Source organism: Leptodactylus fuscus, chromosome 3 (assembly GCF_031893055.1).
Source record: "Leptodactylus fuscus isolate aLepFus1 chromosome 3, aLepFus1.hap2, whole genome shotgun sequence".
NCBI lineage: Eukaryota > Metazoa > Chordata > Amphibia > Anura > Leptodactylidae > Leptodactylus > Leptodactylus fuscus.
The window spans coordinates 20285465-20303393 of NC_134267.1; the positions used below are offsets into that span (position 1 = coordinate 20285465).

Consider the following 17929-nt stretch of genomic DNA (forward strand, 5'->3'; position numbering starts at 1 on the left):
CAATCCATTTTCGGCATGGAGGCGGCAATGGAGTTTTCAAACAGCACAGGGGACACCTCCAGTGCTGTTTGAGCACGGGGGAATGCCCATGTGCTGTCTGGAGACTCATTAGCATACTGAGAAAAAAACGGGATATCTACGGAAAAGCGGCGCGGAGAAGAGTTCTAGAAGAGGTAGGGGAAGAATAGCTTTACTTACATGGTATTAGTTAGAAGGGATTCTAACGATAGAAACGAGGAATGACATCAGCATTCCACAACAGGTGGAATTTTCTCATGTGTTTTGTTTATTAGACTTTTTTTTATTTTATTTAACCCTATCAGTATGTGTGAGGAAACACATGCAAACATGGGGAGAACATACAAATGCCTTGCAATTATGGTCCTTGGTAGGATTCAACCCCAGGACTCCAGCGTTGCAAGGCTATAGTGTTAATCACTGATCCACTGAGCCACCCTGACATCATGACTTGTGATGGTCTTGTTGACAAGAAAGTGTTTCCCCTGCTAGGACTCCTTGCATTCAGCAGCCATATGTGGGTCACACCTCTGCAGCGCCACCACAGGGGACATGAGTCATTACACCGTGGCCATTCAAATCAATAGGTTGTCTGTGTAAATGCAGGACAGGAGAGGTCCTCCAAGTCGAGAGATGCCCTGATAGTGATCGTGCAAGCTGAAATTGACAGCCAGGCTCTCGCTGTTTAACCATTAAGATGCCATAGTCAATAGAAACTGACATTCCTATTGAGATCCCTTCATAATGCGACCGCAGGGTGCTGATGGATTGCTATGGCAATTAGTGGGCCTAAGAAAGGCCCCGTCCCCCCGATTGCCATCTTACACTTTCTATTAGGATCTGCTAGAGGTCAGTACACCACAACACACATGTACTGGACTGGACAAGTGATTAAACCCCCTAGTGGTAAAAGTAAAAATAAAATATGAAAAAAAAAAAAATCATAAATAAATCCCATTTACCCCATTAAAATGTTTTAAAAAAATAAACCTTAAAAGAACTTGCATATATTTGGTATCTCCGCGACCATAACAACCTGACATATAATATTATTACAATATTTTACCCGCATGATACATGCCAAAATCGCCATTTTCGTTTATCCCGCCATCCGAATAACAAAATGCAAAGCGCTTAGTAAGTCGCTCGAATCCTGAAATGGTAATACAAATAAACCATCGCACACTGATGGAAAAATCAAAAAGTTATGGCAACAAATGTTTTTCTTAAAAAAAGATTCTTTAGTGCCTTAGTAAAAAAAAAAAAACTATACTTATTTAGTATTGCCATAATACCCGCAGAATAAATAAAAAATGTTACAGTGCAAAAATCAATGGCAAAATTGATTTTCCCCCCAATTCTGCCCCAGAAAGAGTTTTAAAATTTTTTACTTTTTAAATTATTTGTATTGTAAAAAATGTAGCTAATCCTGCAAAAAACAAGCCCACCTATGAATGTCAACTAGGTTTGAGCCGATCTTCAGATTTCAGGATCGATTTTAAAATCCAATTTCAGATCATTTTCCAGTCGATCCCGATTGTGAAATTTGCTCGATCACCGATCGGGATCCGAACTTTCCCGATCCCGATCGCTCAACCCTAGTCAATGCTTCTCTATGGGAAAAGTCACTTTTAGGGTTGAGCCGATCTTGAGATTTCAAAATCTGATTTCCGATCATTTTCTGGCCGATCCCGATCGTGAAATTTGCTTGATCGCCAATCGGGATCCGATCGCTCAACCCTAATGTCAAATTAAAAATAAAAAAGTTATGCCTCTTGCAATGTGATGATGAAAAAATTAAAAATAATGCCAAAGTAGGCTGTGTCCTTAAGGGGTTAAATGCTCTGACAGGTGCTCGCTCTTCTTATGGGATATGTTCATAGTCTTACACGGACATATGGATTATATACAGTCCTATGAAAAAGTTTGGGCACCCCTATTAATCTTAATCATTTTTAGTTCTAAATATTTTGGTATTTGCAACAGCCATTTCAGTTTGATATATGTAATAACTGATGGACACAGTAATATTTCAGGATTGAAATGAGGTTTATTGTACTAACAGAAAATGCGCAATATGCATTAAACCAAAATTTGACCGGTGCAAAAGTATGGGCACCTCAACAGAAAAGTGACATTAATATTTAGTAGATCCTCCTTTTGCAAAGATAACAGCCTCTAGTCGCTTCCTGTAGCTTTTAATCAGTTCCTGGATGAAGGGATTTTGGACAAACAATTCAAGTTCAGTTAAGTTAGATGGTCGCCGAGCATGGACAGCCCGCTTCAAATCATCCCACAGATGTTCAATGATATTCAGGTCTGGGGACTGGGATGGCCATTCCAGAACATTGTAATTGTTCCTCTGCATGAATGCCTGAGGATTTGGAGCGGTGTTTTGGATCATTGTCTTGCTGAAATATCCATCCCCGGCGTAACTTCAACTTCGTCACTGATTCTTGAACATTATTCTCAAGAATCTGCTGATACTGAGTGGAATCCATGCGACCCTCAACTTTAACAAGATTCCCGATGCCGGCATTGGCCACACAGCCCCAAAGCATGATGGAACCTCCACCAAATTTTACAGTGGGTAGCATGTGTTTTTCTTGGAATGCTGTTTCTTTTTGGACGCCATGCATAACGCCTTTTTTTATAACCAAACAACTCAATTTTTGTTTCCAAAATGAAGCTGCCTTGTCCAAATGTGCTTTTTCATACCTCAGGCAACTCTATTTGTGGCGTACTTGCAGAAACGGCTTCTTTCTCATCACTCTCCCATACAGCTTCTATTTGTGCAAAGTGCGCTGTATAGTTGACCGATGCACAGTGACACCATCTGCAGCAAAATGATGCTGCAGCTCTTTGGAGGTGGTCTGTGGATTGTCCTTGACTGTTCTCACCATTCTTCTTCTCTGCCTTTCTGATATTTTTCTTGGCCTGCCACTTCTGGGCTTAACAAGAACTGTCCCTGTGGTCTTCCATTTCCTTACTATGTTCCTCACAGTGGAAACTGACAGGTTAAATCTCTGAGACAGCTTTTTGTATCCTTCCGCTGAACAACTATGTTGAACAATCTTTGTTTTCAGATCATTTGAGAGCGGGCTGTCCATGTTCGGCGACCATCAAACTTAACTGAACTTGAATTGTTTTGTAGAAAGAAATGGTCCAAAATACCTTCATCCAGGATCCAGGAACTGATTAAAAGCTACAGGAAGCGACTAGAGGCTGTTATCTTTGCAAAAGGAGGATCTACTAAATATTAATGTCACTTTTCTGTTGAGGTGCCCATATTTTTGCACCGGTCAAATTTTGGTTTAATGCATATTGCACATTTTCTGTTAGTACAATAAACCTCATTTCAATCCTGAAATATTACTGCGTCCATCAGTTATTAGATATATCAAACTGAAATGGCTGTTGCAAACACCAAAATATTTAGAACTAAAAATGATTAAGATTAATAGGGGTGCCCAAACTTTTTCATAGGACTGTAGGACCATATAGGAGGTTGTATTCTCAGTTTGATGGTCCTGACCAGCACAGATTTCCCATCTCCTCCGTGTGCAGATCGCGGTACCTGCAGCTCTCGTGATAGGGATTTTCTTCCCACCCTTCAGTCTTGTGCACATATTTACACTCGTGTGAGTAAGCTTGTAGATTTTCCTGTCTCCTCCCAGCTCTACAGTAGCCGGGCTGACAGACACCTGGCCCCATATTTATACCTCTGCCTGCCTGCTCACCACTCTATAGACTGACACTCCAGAGAGAAGGCATCATGTCAGGGGCTGCAGCTAAGGTTGCCAATGACAGGGCTGTGGCTGAGGGTCTGGGGACCAACAAGAACCCGATGAAGTATTTAAATCAGGACTACGAGGAAATACGGGCACAGTGCCTGGCATCCAAGACACTCTTCAAAGACGACCAGTTTCCTGCATGTGCATCTGCCCTGGGCTACAACGAGTTGGGACCAAACTCTCCGAAAATTAAAGGAATTGTGTGGAAGAGACCCTCGGTAAGAAAGCCTGATCTGATATCTATATATGTATTTAGGAAATGTATATCAACTTTGGGTGAATTGGTGGGATTCAGGGGATCTTGTCCTTTAGATAGGTGGGACACCCAACTATCCCATGGTGATGGCCATTGGTAATGGTGGTGACTAAACATGACAAGAAGGTTGTTCTTGTTGGGTATAACAACTAACAACCAATAAGATGCATTCAAGGGATTTTGCCATGAACTGTAACTATAGGTAGATTTATAGACAACCAAGAGTTAAGAATTTTTGAAAATATAAGTAATTAAAAATTTTTGCAAAATTTTCAACATTCTCTAGCCATCTTAGAGTAGGTTCACATCTGCACCGGTCTCTCTGCCATTTGGGTTCGCCGGGTGACCTGAACAATGTAGAGATGGACGACTGTTGTAGCGGTTACACATGGACACTGGCGGACCCCATTGACTAGAATGGGGTCTGCCATTTTGGTAGTCGAGTCCAACAGAGATTTCGGCACAGATGTGAACTTAGTCTTAGTGGTAACACTCTCTTCTCTTGATCATTTGTCAATGGATACGATTAGAAATAGGTGAACCTCTCTGGTTTGTTTTGTACCGAACTTGTTCGGTTAGAACCAAAAGTGGTATTATATTTTGTGTATACTGTGATACTGGTGCACCTCATGTGATCGGGGAGGCCCAACCACAGGCCTCACCGGTGACCATAATATCAGCCAGAGGCTGGAAAAGGTCTGGAAAGGACACTGAGGGACCGCTAGATGCCCCAGAAAGGTGAGTCAAGGTGAGTATAAGTATCTGTTATTTTCTCTCACCTCCCATGGGCCTCCATTTATCATACTCTGGGGTCTGAGGAGGTCTTTCAAGTGTTTCATAAGTGACCTACACCAAAAGTTTCAGATTTAGGTGAATGTGAAACTTTTGGAAATTTTGGACCAAATCCACTTCTAAACTGATCAGTTTGCCCATCCCTAGATACGACCATGAGGACAGGAACTTTCTTTAGTCTGTCCATGAGTTTCTTGTCTTCCGATACATGTAGTGCCCAGTCATGGACAGGTTATCAGGAGGGACACTACATGTATGAGAAGATAACCTGAGTACAATAAGGACATCATGGCTGGTTATCAGGAGGGACACTACATGTATGAGAAGATAACCTGACCACAATAAGGACATCATGGCTGGTTATCAGGAGGACACTACATGTATGAGAAGATAACCTGACCACAATAAGGACATCATGGCTGGTTATCAGGAGGACACTACATGTATGAGAAGATAACCTGACCACAATAAGGACATCATGGCTGGTTATTAGGAGGACACTACATGTATGAGAAGATAACCTGACCACAATAAGGACATCGTGGCTGGTTATCAGGACGACACTACATGAATGAGAAGATAACCTGACCACAATAAGGACATCGTGGTTGGTTATCAGGAGGACACTACATGTATGAGAAGATAACCTGACCACAATAAGGACATCATGGCTGGTTATCAGGAGGACACTACATGTATGAGAAGATAACCTGACCACAATAAGGACATCATGGCTGGTTATCAGGAGGACACTACATGTATGAGAAGATAACCTGACCACAATAAGGACATCATGGCTGGTTATCAGGAGGACACTACATGTATGAGAAGATAACCTGACCACAATAAGGACATCATGGCTGGTTATCAGGAGGACACTACATGTATGAGAAGATAACCTGACCACAATAAGGACATCGTGGCTGGTTATCAGGAGGACACTACATGTATGAGAAGATAACCTGACCACAATAAGGACATCATGGCTGGGTTTCTAACAAGTCACAGAACATAGGAAGTTCCTGTATTCATGGTCATATCCATTCGCAACCGATCAAGACAAAAGATGTCACCATTAAGCTGGTTAGATGAGAATTTTTGAATTCCCAGGAGAGATGAAGGAAGGGATCGGTGTATCAGTGTGTATTATTATTTTGCACTTCCTCTGGGCGCACAGTGGGTACAGGAGGCCATGGCCAATAAAACTATCTTGCCCATAGTGACCGTAAACTGCTTAAAAAAGCACTATAGAGAATGAAAGCTGCGCTGTGATTGATTGCTATGGACAACAGTTTTTATTTAAGGTGCCATTCACATTGCAGGCTCTGGTACAGATATTTGGTTTTTGATATCTGTGCTTTTGATGCAGTTTTAAGCTTACAAACATTGTGTGAACCAGGTCTTAGAAGTACTGGACTCAATAACAGGCATCAGTAAAGACAGCAGCAGCTGAGCAATAAATCATCCAGTATAGATGCTATATATAATATATGAAGGTGGACTGACACTACAGTATAACCCTATAACGCAGAGACCATATGCTAAACCTTCTATCTACTGATCAGAATCTGACCTCACAAGAGCTGCTGTTTTCACCATCAGTTTTTTTCTCAGCAATGTAAAGCATAGGGCAGGACAGAGCATCAATTTAATGGGAGTCACTAGAGCCAAGTTACCAAGATAGATAGGTTAGTGTCACCAGACGCAGCATATTACCCCAGCCCTGCAGATAGATAGGTTAGTGTCACCAGACGCAGCATATCACCCCAGTCCTGCAGATAGATAGGTTAGTGTCACCAGAACCAGCATATCACCCCAGTCCTGCAGATAGATAGGTTACTGTCACCAGAACCAGAATATCACCCCATCCCTGCAGATAGATAGGTTAGTGTCACCAGAACCAGCATATCACCCCAGCCCTGCAGATAGATAGGTTAGTGTCACCAGAACCAGCATATCACCCCAGTCCTGCAGATAGATAGGTTACTGTCACCAGAACCAGCATATCACCCCAGCCCTGCAGATAGATAGGTTATTGTCACCAGAACCAGCATATCACCCCAGCCCTGCAGATAGATAGGTTAGTGTCAACAGAACCAGCATATCACCCCAGCCCTACAGATAGATAGGTTAGTGTCAACAGAACCAGCATATCACCCCAGCCCTGCAGATAGATAGGTTATTGTCACCAGAACCAGCATATCACCCCAGCCCTACAGATAGATAGGTTAGTGTCAACAGAACCAGCATATCACCCCAGTCCTGCAGATAGATAGGTTAGTGTCACCAGAACCAGCATATCACCCCAGCCCTGCAGATAGATAGGTTAGTGTCACCAGAACCAGCATATCACCCCATCCCTGCAGATAGATAGGTTAGTGTCACCAGAACCAGCATATCACCCCAACCCTGCAGATAGATAGGTTAGTGTCACCAGAACCAGCATATCACCCCAGCCCTGCAGATAGATAGGTTAGTGTCACCAGACCCAGCATATCACCCCATCCCTGCAGATAGATAGGTTAGTGTCACCAGAACCAGCATATCACCCCAGCCCTGCAGATAGATAGGTTAGTGTCACCAGAACCAGAATATCACCCTAGCACTGCAGATAGATAGGTTAGTATCACCAGAACCAGCATATCACCCCAGCCCTGCAGATAGATAGGTTAGTGTCACCAGAACCAGCATATGACCCCAGTCCTGCAGATAGATAGGTTAGTGTCACCAGAACCAGCATATCACCCCATCCCCGCAGATAGATAGGTTACTGTCACCAGAACCAGCATATCACCCCAGCCCTGCAGATAGATAGGTTAGTGTCACCAGAACCAGCATATCACCCCAGTCCTGCAGATAGATAGGTTAGTGTCACCAGAACCAGCATATCACCCCAGCCCTGCAGATAGATAGGTTAGTGTCACCAGAACCAGCATATCACCCCAGCCCTGCAGATAGATAGGTTAGTGTCACCAGAACCAGCATATCACCCCAGTCCTGCAGATAGATAGGTTACTGTCACCAGAACCAGCATATCACCCCAGCCCTGCAGATAGATAGGTTATTGTCACCAGAACCAGCATATCACCCCAGCCCTGCAGATAGATAGGTTAGTGTCAACAGAACCAGCATATCACCCCAGCCCTACAGATAGATAGGTTAGTGTCAACAGAACCAGCATATCACCCCAGCCCTGCAGATAGATAGGTTATTGTCACCAGAACCAGCATATCACCCCAGCCCTACAGATAGATAGGTTAGTGTCAACAGAACCAGCATATCACCCCAGTCCTGCAGATAGATAGGTTAGTGTCAACAGAACCAGCATATCACCCCAGTCCTGCAGATAGATAGGTTAGTGTCACCAGAACCAGCATATCACCCCAGCCCTGCAGATAGATAGGTTAGTGTCACCAGAACCAGCATATCACCCCATCCCTGCAGATAGATAGGTTAGTGTCACCAGAACCAGCATATCACCCCAACCCTGCAGATAGATAGGTTAGTGTCACCAGAACCAGCATATCACCCCAGCCCTGCAGATAGATAGGTTAGTGTCACCAGAACCAGCATATCACCCCATCCCTGCAGATAGATAGGTTAGTGTCACCAGAACCAGCATATCACCCCAGCCCTGCAGATAGATAGGTTAGTGTCACCAGAACCAGAATATCACCCTAGCACTGCAGATAGATAGGTTAGTATCACCAGAACCAGCATATCACCCCAGCCCTGCAGATAGATAGGTTAGTGTCACCAGAACCAGCATATGACCCCAGTCCTGCAGATAGATAGGTTAGTGTCACCAGAACCAGCATATCACCCCAGCCCTGCAGATAGATAGGTTAGTGTCACCAGAACCAGCATATCACCCCAGCCCTGCAGATAGATAGGTTACTGTCACCAGATCCAGCATATCACCCCAGCCCTGCAGATAGATAGGTTAGTGTCACCAGAACCAGCATATCACCCCAGCCCTGCAGATAGATAGGTTATTATCACCAGAACCAGCATATAACCCCAGTCCTGCAGATAGATAGGTTAGTGTCACCAGAACCAGCATATCACCCCAGTCCTGCAGATAGATAGGTTAGTGTCACCAGAACCAGCATATCACCCCAGCCCTGCAGATAGATAGGTTAGTGTCACCAGAACCAGCATATCACCCCAGTCCTGCAGATAGATAGGTTACTGTCACCAGAACCAGCATATCACCCCAGCCCTGCAGATAGATAGGTTATTGTCACCAGAACCAGCATATCACCCCAGCCCTGCAGATAGATAGGTTAGTGTCAACAGAACCAGCATATCACCCCAGCCCTACAGATAGATAGGTTAGTGTCAACAGAACCAGCATATCACCCCAGCCCTGCAGATAGATAGGTTATTGTCACCAGAACCAGCATATCACCCCAGCCCTACAGATAGATAGGTTAGTGTCAACAGAACCAGCATATCACCCCAGTCCTGCAGATAGATAGGTTAGTGTCAACAGAACCAGCATATCACCCCAGTCCTGCAGATAGATAGGTTAGTGTCACCAGAACCAGCATATCACCCCAGCCCTGCAGATAGATAGGTTAGTGTCACCAGAACCAGCATATCACCCCATCCCTGCAGATAGATAGGTTAGTGTCACCAGAACCAGCATATCACCCCAACCCTGCAGATAGATAGGTTAGTGTCACCAGAACCAGCATATCACCCCAGCCCTGCAGATAGATAGGTTAGTGTCACCAGAACCAGCATATCACCCCATCCCTGCAGATAGATAGGTTAGTGTCACCAGAACCAGCATATCACCCCAGCCCTGCAGATAGATAGGTTAGTGTCACCAGAACCAGAATATCACCCTAGCACTGCAGATAGATAGGTTAGTATCACCAGAACCAGCATATCACCCCAGCCCTGCAGATAGATAGGTTAGTGTCACCAGAACCAGCATATGACCCCAGTCCTGCAGATAGATAGGTTAGTGTCACCAGAACCAGCATATCACCCCAGCCCTGCAGATAGATAGGTTAGTGTCACCAGAACCAGCATATCACCCCAGCCCTGCAGATAGATAGGTTACTGTCACCAGATCCAGCATATCACCCCAGCCCTGCAGATAGATAGGTTAGTGTCACCAGAACCAGCATATCACCCCAGCCCTGCAGATAGATAGGTTATTATCACCAGAACCAGCATATAACCCCAGTCCTGCAGATAGATAGGTTAGTGTCACCAGAACCAGCATATCACCCCAGTCCTGCAGATAGATAGGTTAGTGTCACCAGAACCAGCATATCACCCCAGCCCTGCAGATAGATAGGTTAGTGTCACCAGAACCAGCATATCACCCCAGTCCTGCAGATAGATAGGTTACTGTCACCAGAACCAGCATATCACCCCAGCCCTGCAGATAGATAGGTTATTGTCACCAGAACCAGCATATCACCCCAGCCCTGCAGATAGATAGGTTAGTGTCAACAGAACCAGCATATCACCCCAGCCCTGCAGATAGATAGGTTATTGTCACCAGAACCAGCATATCACCCCAGCCCTACAGATAGATAGGTTAGTGTCAACAGAACCAGCATATCACCCCAGTCCTGCAGATAGATAGGTTAGTGTCAACAGAACCAGCATATCACCCCAGTCCTGCAGATAGATAGGTTAGTGTCACCAGAACCAGCATATCACCCCAGCCCTGCAGATAGATAGGTTAGTGTCACCAGAACCAGCATATCACCCCATCCCTGCAGATAGATAGGTTAGTGTCACCAGAACCAGCATATCACCCCAACCCTGCAGATAGATAGGTTAGTGTCACCAGAACCAGCATATCACCCCAGCCCTGCAGATAGATAGGTTAGTGTCACCAGAACCAGCATATCACCCCATCCCTGCAGATAGATAGGTTAGTGTCACCAGAACCAGCATATCACCCCAGCCCTGCAGATAGATAGGTTAGTGTCACCAGACCCAGCATATCACCCCAGTCCTGCAGATAGATAGGTTACTGTCACCAGAACCAGCATATCACCCGATCCCCGCAGATAGGTTACTGTCACCAGAACCAGCATATCACCCCAGCCCTGCAGATAGATAGGTTAGTGTCACCAGAACCAGCATATCACCCCAGCTCTGCAGATAGATAGGTTACTGTCACCAGATCCACCATATCACCCCAGCCCTGCAGATAGATAGGTTAGTGTCACCAGAACCAGCATATCACCCCATCCCCGCAGATAGGTTACTGTCACCAGAACCAGCATATCACCCCAGCCCTGCAGATAGATAGGTTAGTGTCACCAGAACCAGCATATCACCCCAGCCCTGCAGATAGATAGGTTATTATCACCAGAACCAGCATATAACCCCAGTCCTGCAGATAGATAGGTTAGTGTCACCAGAACCAGCATATCACCCCATCCCCGCAGATAGGAGTGATATGCTGGTTCTGGTATCCCTCCCTTTAAACTCTCAATAGACTATGTAGCTGTAGATCATAGCTGAGCCATAATGGTGCAAAGAGCGCAGATATATCCATATATAACACATTATCACACAGCCGGTCAGTGTTATATTCTAGTATTCTGAGCTCCAGGCGGTGTCTGTGGTGATAATGTGCCGGGTACAGGATAGAGATAACAGCACTTAGCAGGAGATTGTACTATTGGGGTGTGGTTGGTGGTGCTACATTTTTGCGTCTAGTGACTTGATAAGGAATACAGAACATGGTACAATGGAGACCTGCTGCGAATATGAGGTTGGGTTTAAGCTCTGTTCACATTTGCACCGGAGCCTTCATTGTACATTGCGCCATATAATACTAATAACAATGAGAAGTTGTACAGAAGAACTTGGGGCAGATTCATGTAGATTCAGATTCAGTAATTTGGGAATGAAAACTTTCAACCCTTTAATGGTTGCCCATTTTTTATATTAAACAGGGTAGAGCACGTTAACACGGCGTGAGCCAGTCATTGACCATTTTCTATGTATATACAGGTAACCCTGTCTTACAAAATATGTTTAAAGGGTTAAGAATATTGGTAACCTGTTCTAAAGATCAAAAACCAGTGATCATTGGTTAAAGATAAAAACGCTAAATGAGTATTCAGTTTGTCTACAGTGCCTCCACAGGTGACATTAAGTATTACACAATTCTCATTAAAATCAGTGGACTTCCAGGTAACAGATGCGGATTTCACCAATGTCACAGATGAATGGGCTTGTAGTGCTAATGTGATCTGGTTCAACCGATTTTGTGCGTGTCAAGCCAAGGTTGGGTATACATATATAATACATGTATACAGCCATACATACACCTGTCCATACATAAAAGCAGATATAAACAACCCCTACGCTAACAGTTGTGGCCCACGAGACACTACGTCTACATACTTTATATTCCTAGACATCCCCTTTAAGTGTCTGACTATGGGAGCCCAATATCTAAAGTTGCATTTCCTATACTATCATACGGTGTTACAGATCAGCGGGCGCTGGGTCTATTCATATAGAATTTATTGTCATGGCCCTTTAAATACGGAGATGTCCTCATATATCCAATGTCTATGAATACCAGACATAACAGGCTTAAAATGGACCTGAGATATATGGCTGCTCTATGTATAGTCGTTTTATGGGTACACGGAACAGTTTTATTGGTATGGTATAGCCTTGTAATAGACACCTGTGCTGGACCCCCTCCTTCGTCCCCCAGCGAGGGTCCAGTATATTACAGGATACAGCGGCAGAGACAGAGATCAAAGACAATGGGTGGAGGGGATTTCTACTATTAATGGAGACCTGACTAGGGGTAATAGGAGGGACGGTCATTGTCTTACATGGAAATAATGTGTCTGATGAATGGCAGGGATTTCTAGAGGAATCCGGTAATCGTAGAGTTAACTACATTAAGCATCACAGCCCCCAAAATGTTCAGAAGTAAGGTTTGCATTGCACCCAACAAGATCAACCCAACACCCAACCCAACCACATCTCTGCGGCCATAACCACCCACAATAATAGGTTATTTATCCTGTAAAAGGGCTGTAAAGAATGATCAAATAACCGATTGTTGATTCCGATCCTAAAAAATCTTACCCATGAAAACTACAACTATCCCCATAAAAGTTTTTTCTGTGCAAAAATATATAAAATTCATATAAAAATCTGAATTTGGTACGGCCATAATAGTATCAATGTGAAAAATAACATATATGCCGCACAGTGAAGGCCATAAAAACTAAATCGAAAACGTGAAATTGCTGTTTTCATTCACTATTTTTTTTCTATACATTATCCTAAAATTGTGCCATTAACAATTACAACTTGTCCTGTAAAAAACAAGTCCTAATACGGTTACAATACAAATGTATTAAAGAATTGATTTGATAAGTTTTAGGTTTTAGAATGAAAAAATGAGAAAAAAAAGTCTGTTCTCAGAAGCGAAAACAGGCCAGTGTTTAAAGGGTTAACCCCCCCCACAGATTTGCACCGATTCCTATTGTCAGTGCCTCCACAGCTGTATGCAAACAGCCACAGGTAGAGTGTTTTCCAGTGTGATGTCATTTTTCATGGTCACGTGTGCAGTCTCCGTGTACATTGACTAGGTCATGTGACTGCTAGAATGTGACATCCCATAGGGTGACACGTACAATATGTGTTTAGTAGAAAATCAGACGTATCCTAGAAAAACCCTTTAATCCTATAGCCCCTCCCCCAGCCCTGTATATCTGACAGGTATCTCATCTTCTCATTATCTTTGTCTTGTCTTATCCTCACTGTACTGTCTCTTTTCCCACACCTGTCTAAAACTTTTGCACAACACTGTATATCTACACTGAGAGTGCACACTCTCCCTAAGGAGTGTTATTATCCCCTGATCTTGGTCTATAGTCTCACTCTGCCAAACTAATATCCCTATGCTGTGCTAAAGAGATCCAACAGATCGAAACAGCGCTGTCCGCAGCTGGGAATCTGTTCCATTTTGGAACAGAAATACTAGTTTGGCAATAATCCCTGCATTATGTTATTAGGCTTATTAAAAAAGTCATGCATGATGTTACGGGGGCTGCCCCTAGAGGGCAGCAAACAGAGGCACTGCTCTTCTAATTACATCCTGCAGAACAGATTTGCATATTTTTTCCATAATTCCCCAGTGGAGCAGAAATGGCTTTTAAGTCTCCATTCGCCTATGAAGGTGCACACGCTCCCTAACAAGAAAATTGGACATGTAATATCCCACATGTCTGATCCTTCTTTCTCCTGATATCATAATAGTCATCTGGCCCAACTGAAGTTGGCAGGTTTGGCTACAACTTTAATCTAATGTGTATGGGCACCATAAGGGTTAATATAGTGACCTGCAGCTCATGATAGAGGGGAATACCTGCGAAAGTAGAAAGTCCAAAGGTCGTAAATAATTCACCAGAAGGAGACGGAGATTTATCACGAGAGTATACAGCAGCTACATATACCACACATCTATATACACCACATATATGTACCACACGTCCAGATATACCGCACATCTGTATACACCACAGATATATACCATATGTCCAGATATACCCCACATATTTATACACCAAACACACACACATATATATATATATATATATATATATATATATATATATATATATATATATACACACACAGTATATATGCCTGCTCCGGAATTTTGGAAGCTCGCAAGCCGTCCTGCTGCTGACCTTGTTCCTCACACCGTGCCTGTGATTGTTCCAGCATCTCAGCAGCTTGCTGGGACGCCATATAATGAGCGTGTTGTTGGTGTTGATGATCTCCCTCAGCTCTGCTTGAGGAGAACTCCGTGACTTCTGGCTCCTTCATAGCTCTTGTCCTTTGCAACAAATTAGATTTTCTTTTTCCAGGCATGTTGACATTTGGCAAACTGCCAATTTGGATTAAAGGTGATTGCCCATGTCAGTGTGTCAGCACTGCCTGGAGCAGATTAGATAATATTCAAATGCAGGAACACTGAGGGTTAGTGTGTGTTTAACAGATAGATAACAGCCCTGGCTTTCTCAGACGCTCAGATAAGAACAGTGTAATATAGTATGTGACCATAAATTCATAACAGTCGTGAAGCCATGTCATTTACCGGGATAAGAAGTAGCATATATTTTAATTGAGGTTACAACCTATCTGTGTGAATGGGGATCAGAAGGCAAAGAAACTGTTTGTGACACAGAATGTTATTTTATCATAAAAAAATTCTGCTATAAGGCCGGGGCCCCGCGTGACGTAAACGCTGCAATTTGCCCACGGCTGAAACACCACGGTAAAAAAATGCAATGTTTTACAGTTCCTGCAAATCCCATCCCACATTGCAGAAAATATGCAAAGAGAACACACCGCCATTTCCAAGACTACTGACCGTGCAAGCACAAAAATAATGATGTGAGCACATAAATAGTGTCAGCATACAGGATGTATTTTGAGTTAGCGTACTACATTTTGTGCCTAGGATGCACTTTTGCTGTATTCTGGGTTTACAAAATACAATGTGAATGGTGCCCCATTAGCCCCATAGGGGTTGCAATGATTTCCTTTCATGGCCACAGTCTATCATGAATGTATCCCCTCTGCCCTCTGGTGCACTGGAGTAAGAAGCTTTATGGTGCACAGCCTTCCACTGTCAGAAAGGAGAATATTAACTCTGTAATTACAAAATAGCTGTTGTTCAGCATCATAGAGTCAGGAGGGATTCTGTGAGGGAGGCTGAGGCACAAAAAGGGGCACCAGTGCTATGCGGGGGCGCTGCCAGGGGATGGGAATGATGGGAAGCTTGTCTGTAGGAAAGAGGTCTTCATGGTGGTCTGGGCCAGATAGAGAAGGCAAGGGAAAATAAAACATTTGCGGCCAGGATGCTGCTGACTGTGGGTCGGTTTTATAAATTGCCGCGGTTATTACGTCTTTATACTAACAGACCATTTACTTCATAGGAAATATGTCCGAGCCCTCATTTCATTGTAGACGGAGCGACACGTGGAGACATCCGCCAGGGAGCGCTCGGTAAGTGAGAACAACACGTCAGCCTTCTGTATTTGTATGGAAATATAAGAATAATATAATATTTATTTCTCCAGATATATCAAACTGCCTAAAAAAGAGCTGTCCCTGTCGCCCCTAGCAACCAATCACAGATCAGCTTTGATTTTGTATTCTGCTAAGGCTCTATTCACACAGAGTAACGCCAGGCGTCATTTGTGTGTAATTTGTGTGTCTTTTACGGGCGTCATAAAACGTTTACATAGAGTTCTATAGGAAAAGACGTCCGTAATTTACGGCCGTCATTTACGGCCGTCATTACAATGACAGTCCACAGAGTCATATGAGGGCTTATTGTTTGCAGGACAAATCGTACTTTGTAATGGTCCCAATCATGGAAACGCATTTGCGCCAATTTATTATGGGTTTAATTTTTATGGCAATAATGACGTTACCTGTATTCTGCGGGTCAGTCCGATCACAGCGATACCAGATTTAGGCTAAGGCCCAACGGGACGTTCCGCAGCTCTAAAGCTGTAGATATAATTAACATGCTGCGATTTCCTAAACTGCGCCGGTTGTGTCGCCATATTGTGACTCATGTAACTTTTTCATATTTTCGTGTACAGAGCTGGGTATGGCGGTTTTTTATGCGGGACAAGATGGCATTTTTATTGGGCAAGTTCTGATGCTTTGATCTCTTTTTTTAGGAGTCAAATTTTTTTTTAAAAAAAACCCAGCCATTTCACCATTTTTTTTTTTAGCTATGGCGATCAATATGGGATATATGGGATAAATATTTTTATATTTTAATAATTTGTTTGTGCATTTTTGAGCATCGGAGACCTAACGGGTTTATGTTGCTTTAGGACCCAGTTGTGACGTCCACCTCTGCGCCCCCTATAGCTGCGCCCATGTCTCTGTACATAGATTGCACATGATCTCTGTTTCGACTTCCCTGCCTGATATTGTAGGATCACTGAATAGGGCCAAGGGCCAAGTTAGTCACAAGTCAAACACTGGAGAGCAAGGTGGAGAATCTCGTCTTGTTTAATAAAGGTGGATTTTGAGAATACAGGTCAGGAGATTATCTGCCGTCTTATACCTGATCATCGGAGACTCGGAGAACATTCTGTGGAGACTGAAGAGTCACAATGGCTGGCAGAATATTATTAGAATATTATCAGGGGCTTCCAGCAATGTCACATCTCAGGCTGCCATATTGTACACTAGCTTTTACCCGCGACTTCGTCTGCGGTGATTTGAGAATTGGGCAGACACAGACGTGTGAAACTGTAAAAGTGCTTGAAAAAGTTTGGTGGGCTAGCAAATGTGATGTGATGTGTTGTATTGTGTATGTCGTGATACAGACAATGTGATGTGTTGTATTGTGTATGTCGTGATACAGACAATGTGATGTGTTGTATTGTGTATGTCGTGATACAGACAATGTGATGTGTTGTATTGTGTATGTCGTGATACAGACAATGTGATGTGTTGTATTGTGTATGTCGTGATACAGACAATTTGATGTGTTATATTGTGTATGACAATGTGATGTGTTGTATTGTGTACGTCGTGATACAGACAATGTGATGTGTTGTATTGTGTCAGACAATGTGATGTGTTGTATTGTGTCAGACAATGTGATGTGTTGTATTGTGTCAGACAATGTGATGTGTTGTATTGTGTATGTCGTGATACAGACAATGTGATGTGTTGTATTGTGTCAGACAATGTGATGTGTTGTATTGTGTATGTCGTGATACAGACAATGTGGTGTGTTGTATTGTGTCAGACAATGTGATGTGTTGTATTGTGTCAGACAATGTGATGTGTTGTATTGTGTCAGACAATGTGATGTGTTGTATTGTGTATGTAGTGATACAGACAATGTGATGTGTTGTATTGTGTATGTAGTGATACAGACAATGTGATGTGTTGTATTGTGTATGTAGTGATACAGACAATGTGATGTGTTATATAGTGGAAAGCTATATGTAAATGTGAGTGAGTAGAGTGAGGGCTACTCCTGAGGTGACAGTAAGGAGTGTGCAGG

The 17929-nt window shown here is 43.4% G+C and overlaps 1 protein-coding gene across 1 annotated transcript in view; it reads left to right on the forward strand.

Annotated features, from left to right (window-relative positions):
• Positions 1-3725: 3725 nt before the first annotated feature.
• Positions 3726-17929, forward strand: part of LOC142197110 (calpain-8-like) — a 32923-nt gene continuing 18719 nt past the window's right edge. Inside the window, exons 1-2 of the mRNA XM_075267178.1 lie at positions 3726-4030; positions 15825-15894. Of these exons, the coding sequence (XP_075123279.1) occupies positions 3794-4030; positions 15825-15894 (307 nt within the window). The 5' untranslated portion in view covers positions 3726-3793. The remainder of the gene's footprint in view (positions 4031-15824; positions 15895-17929) is intronic.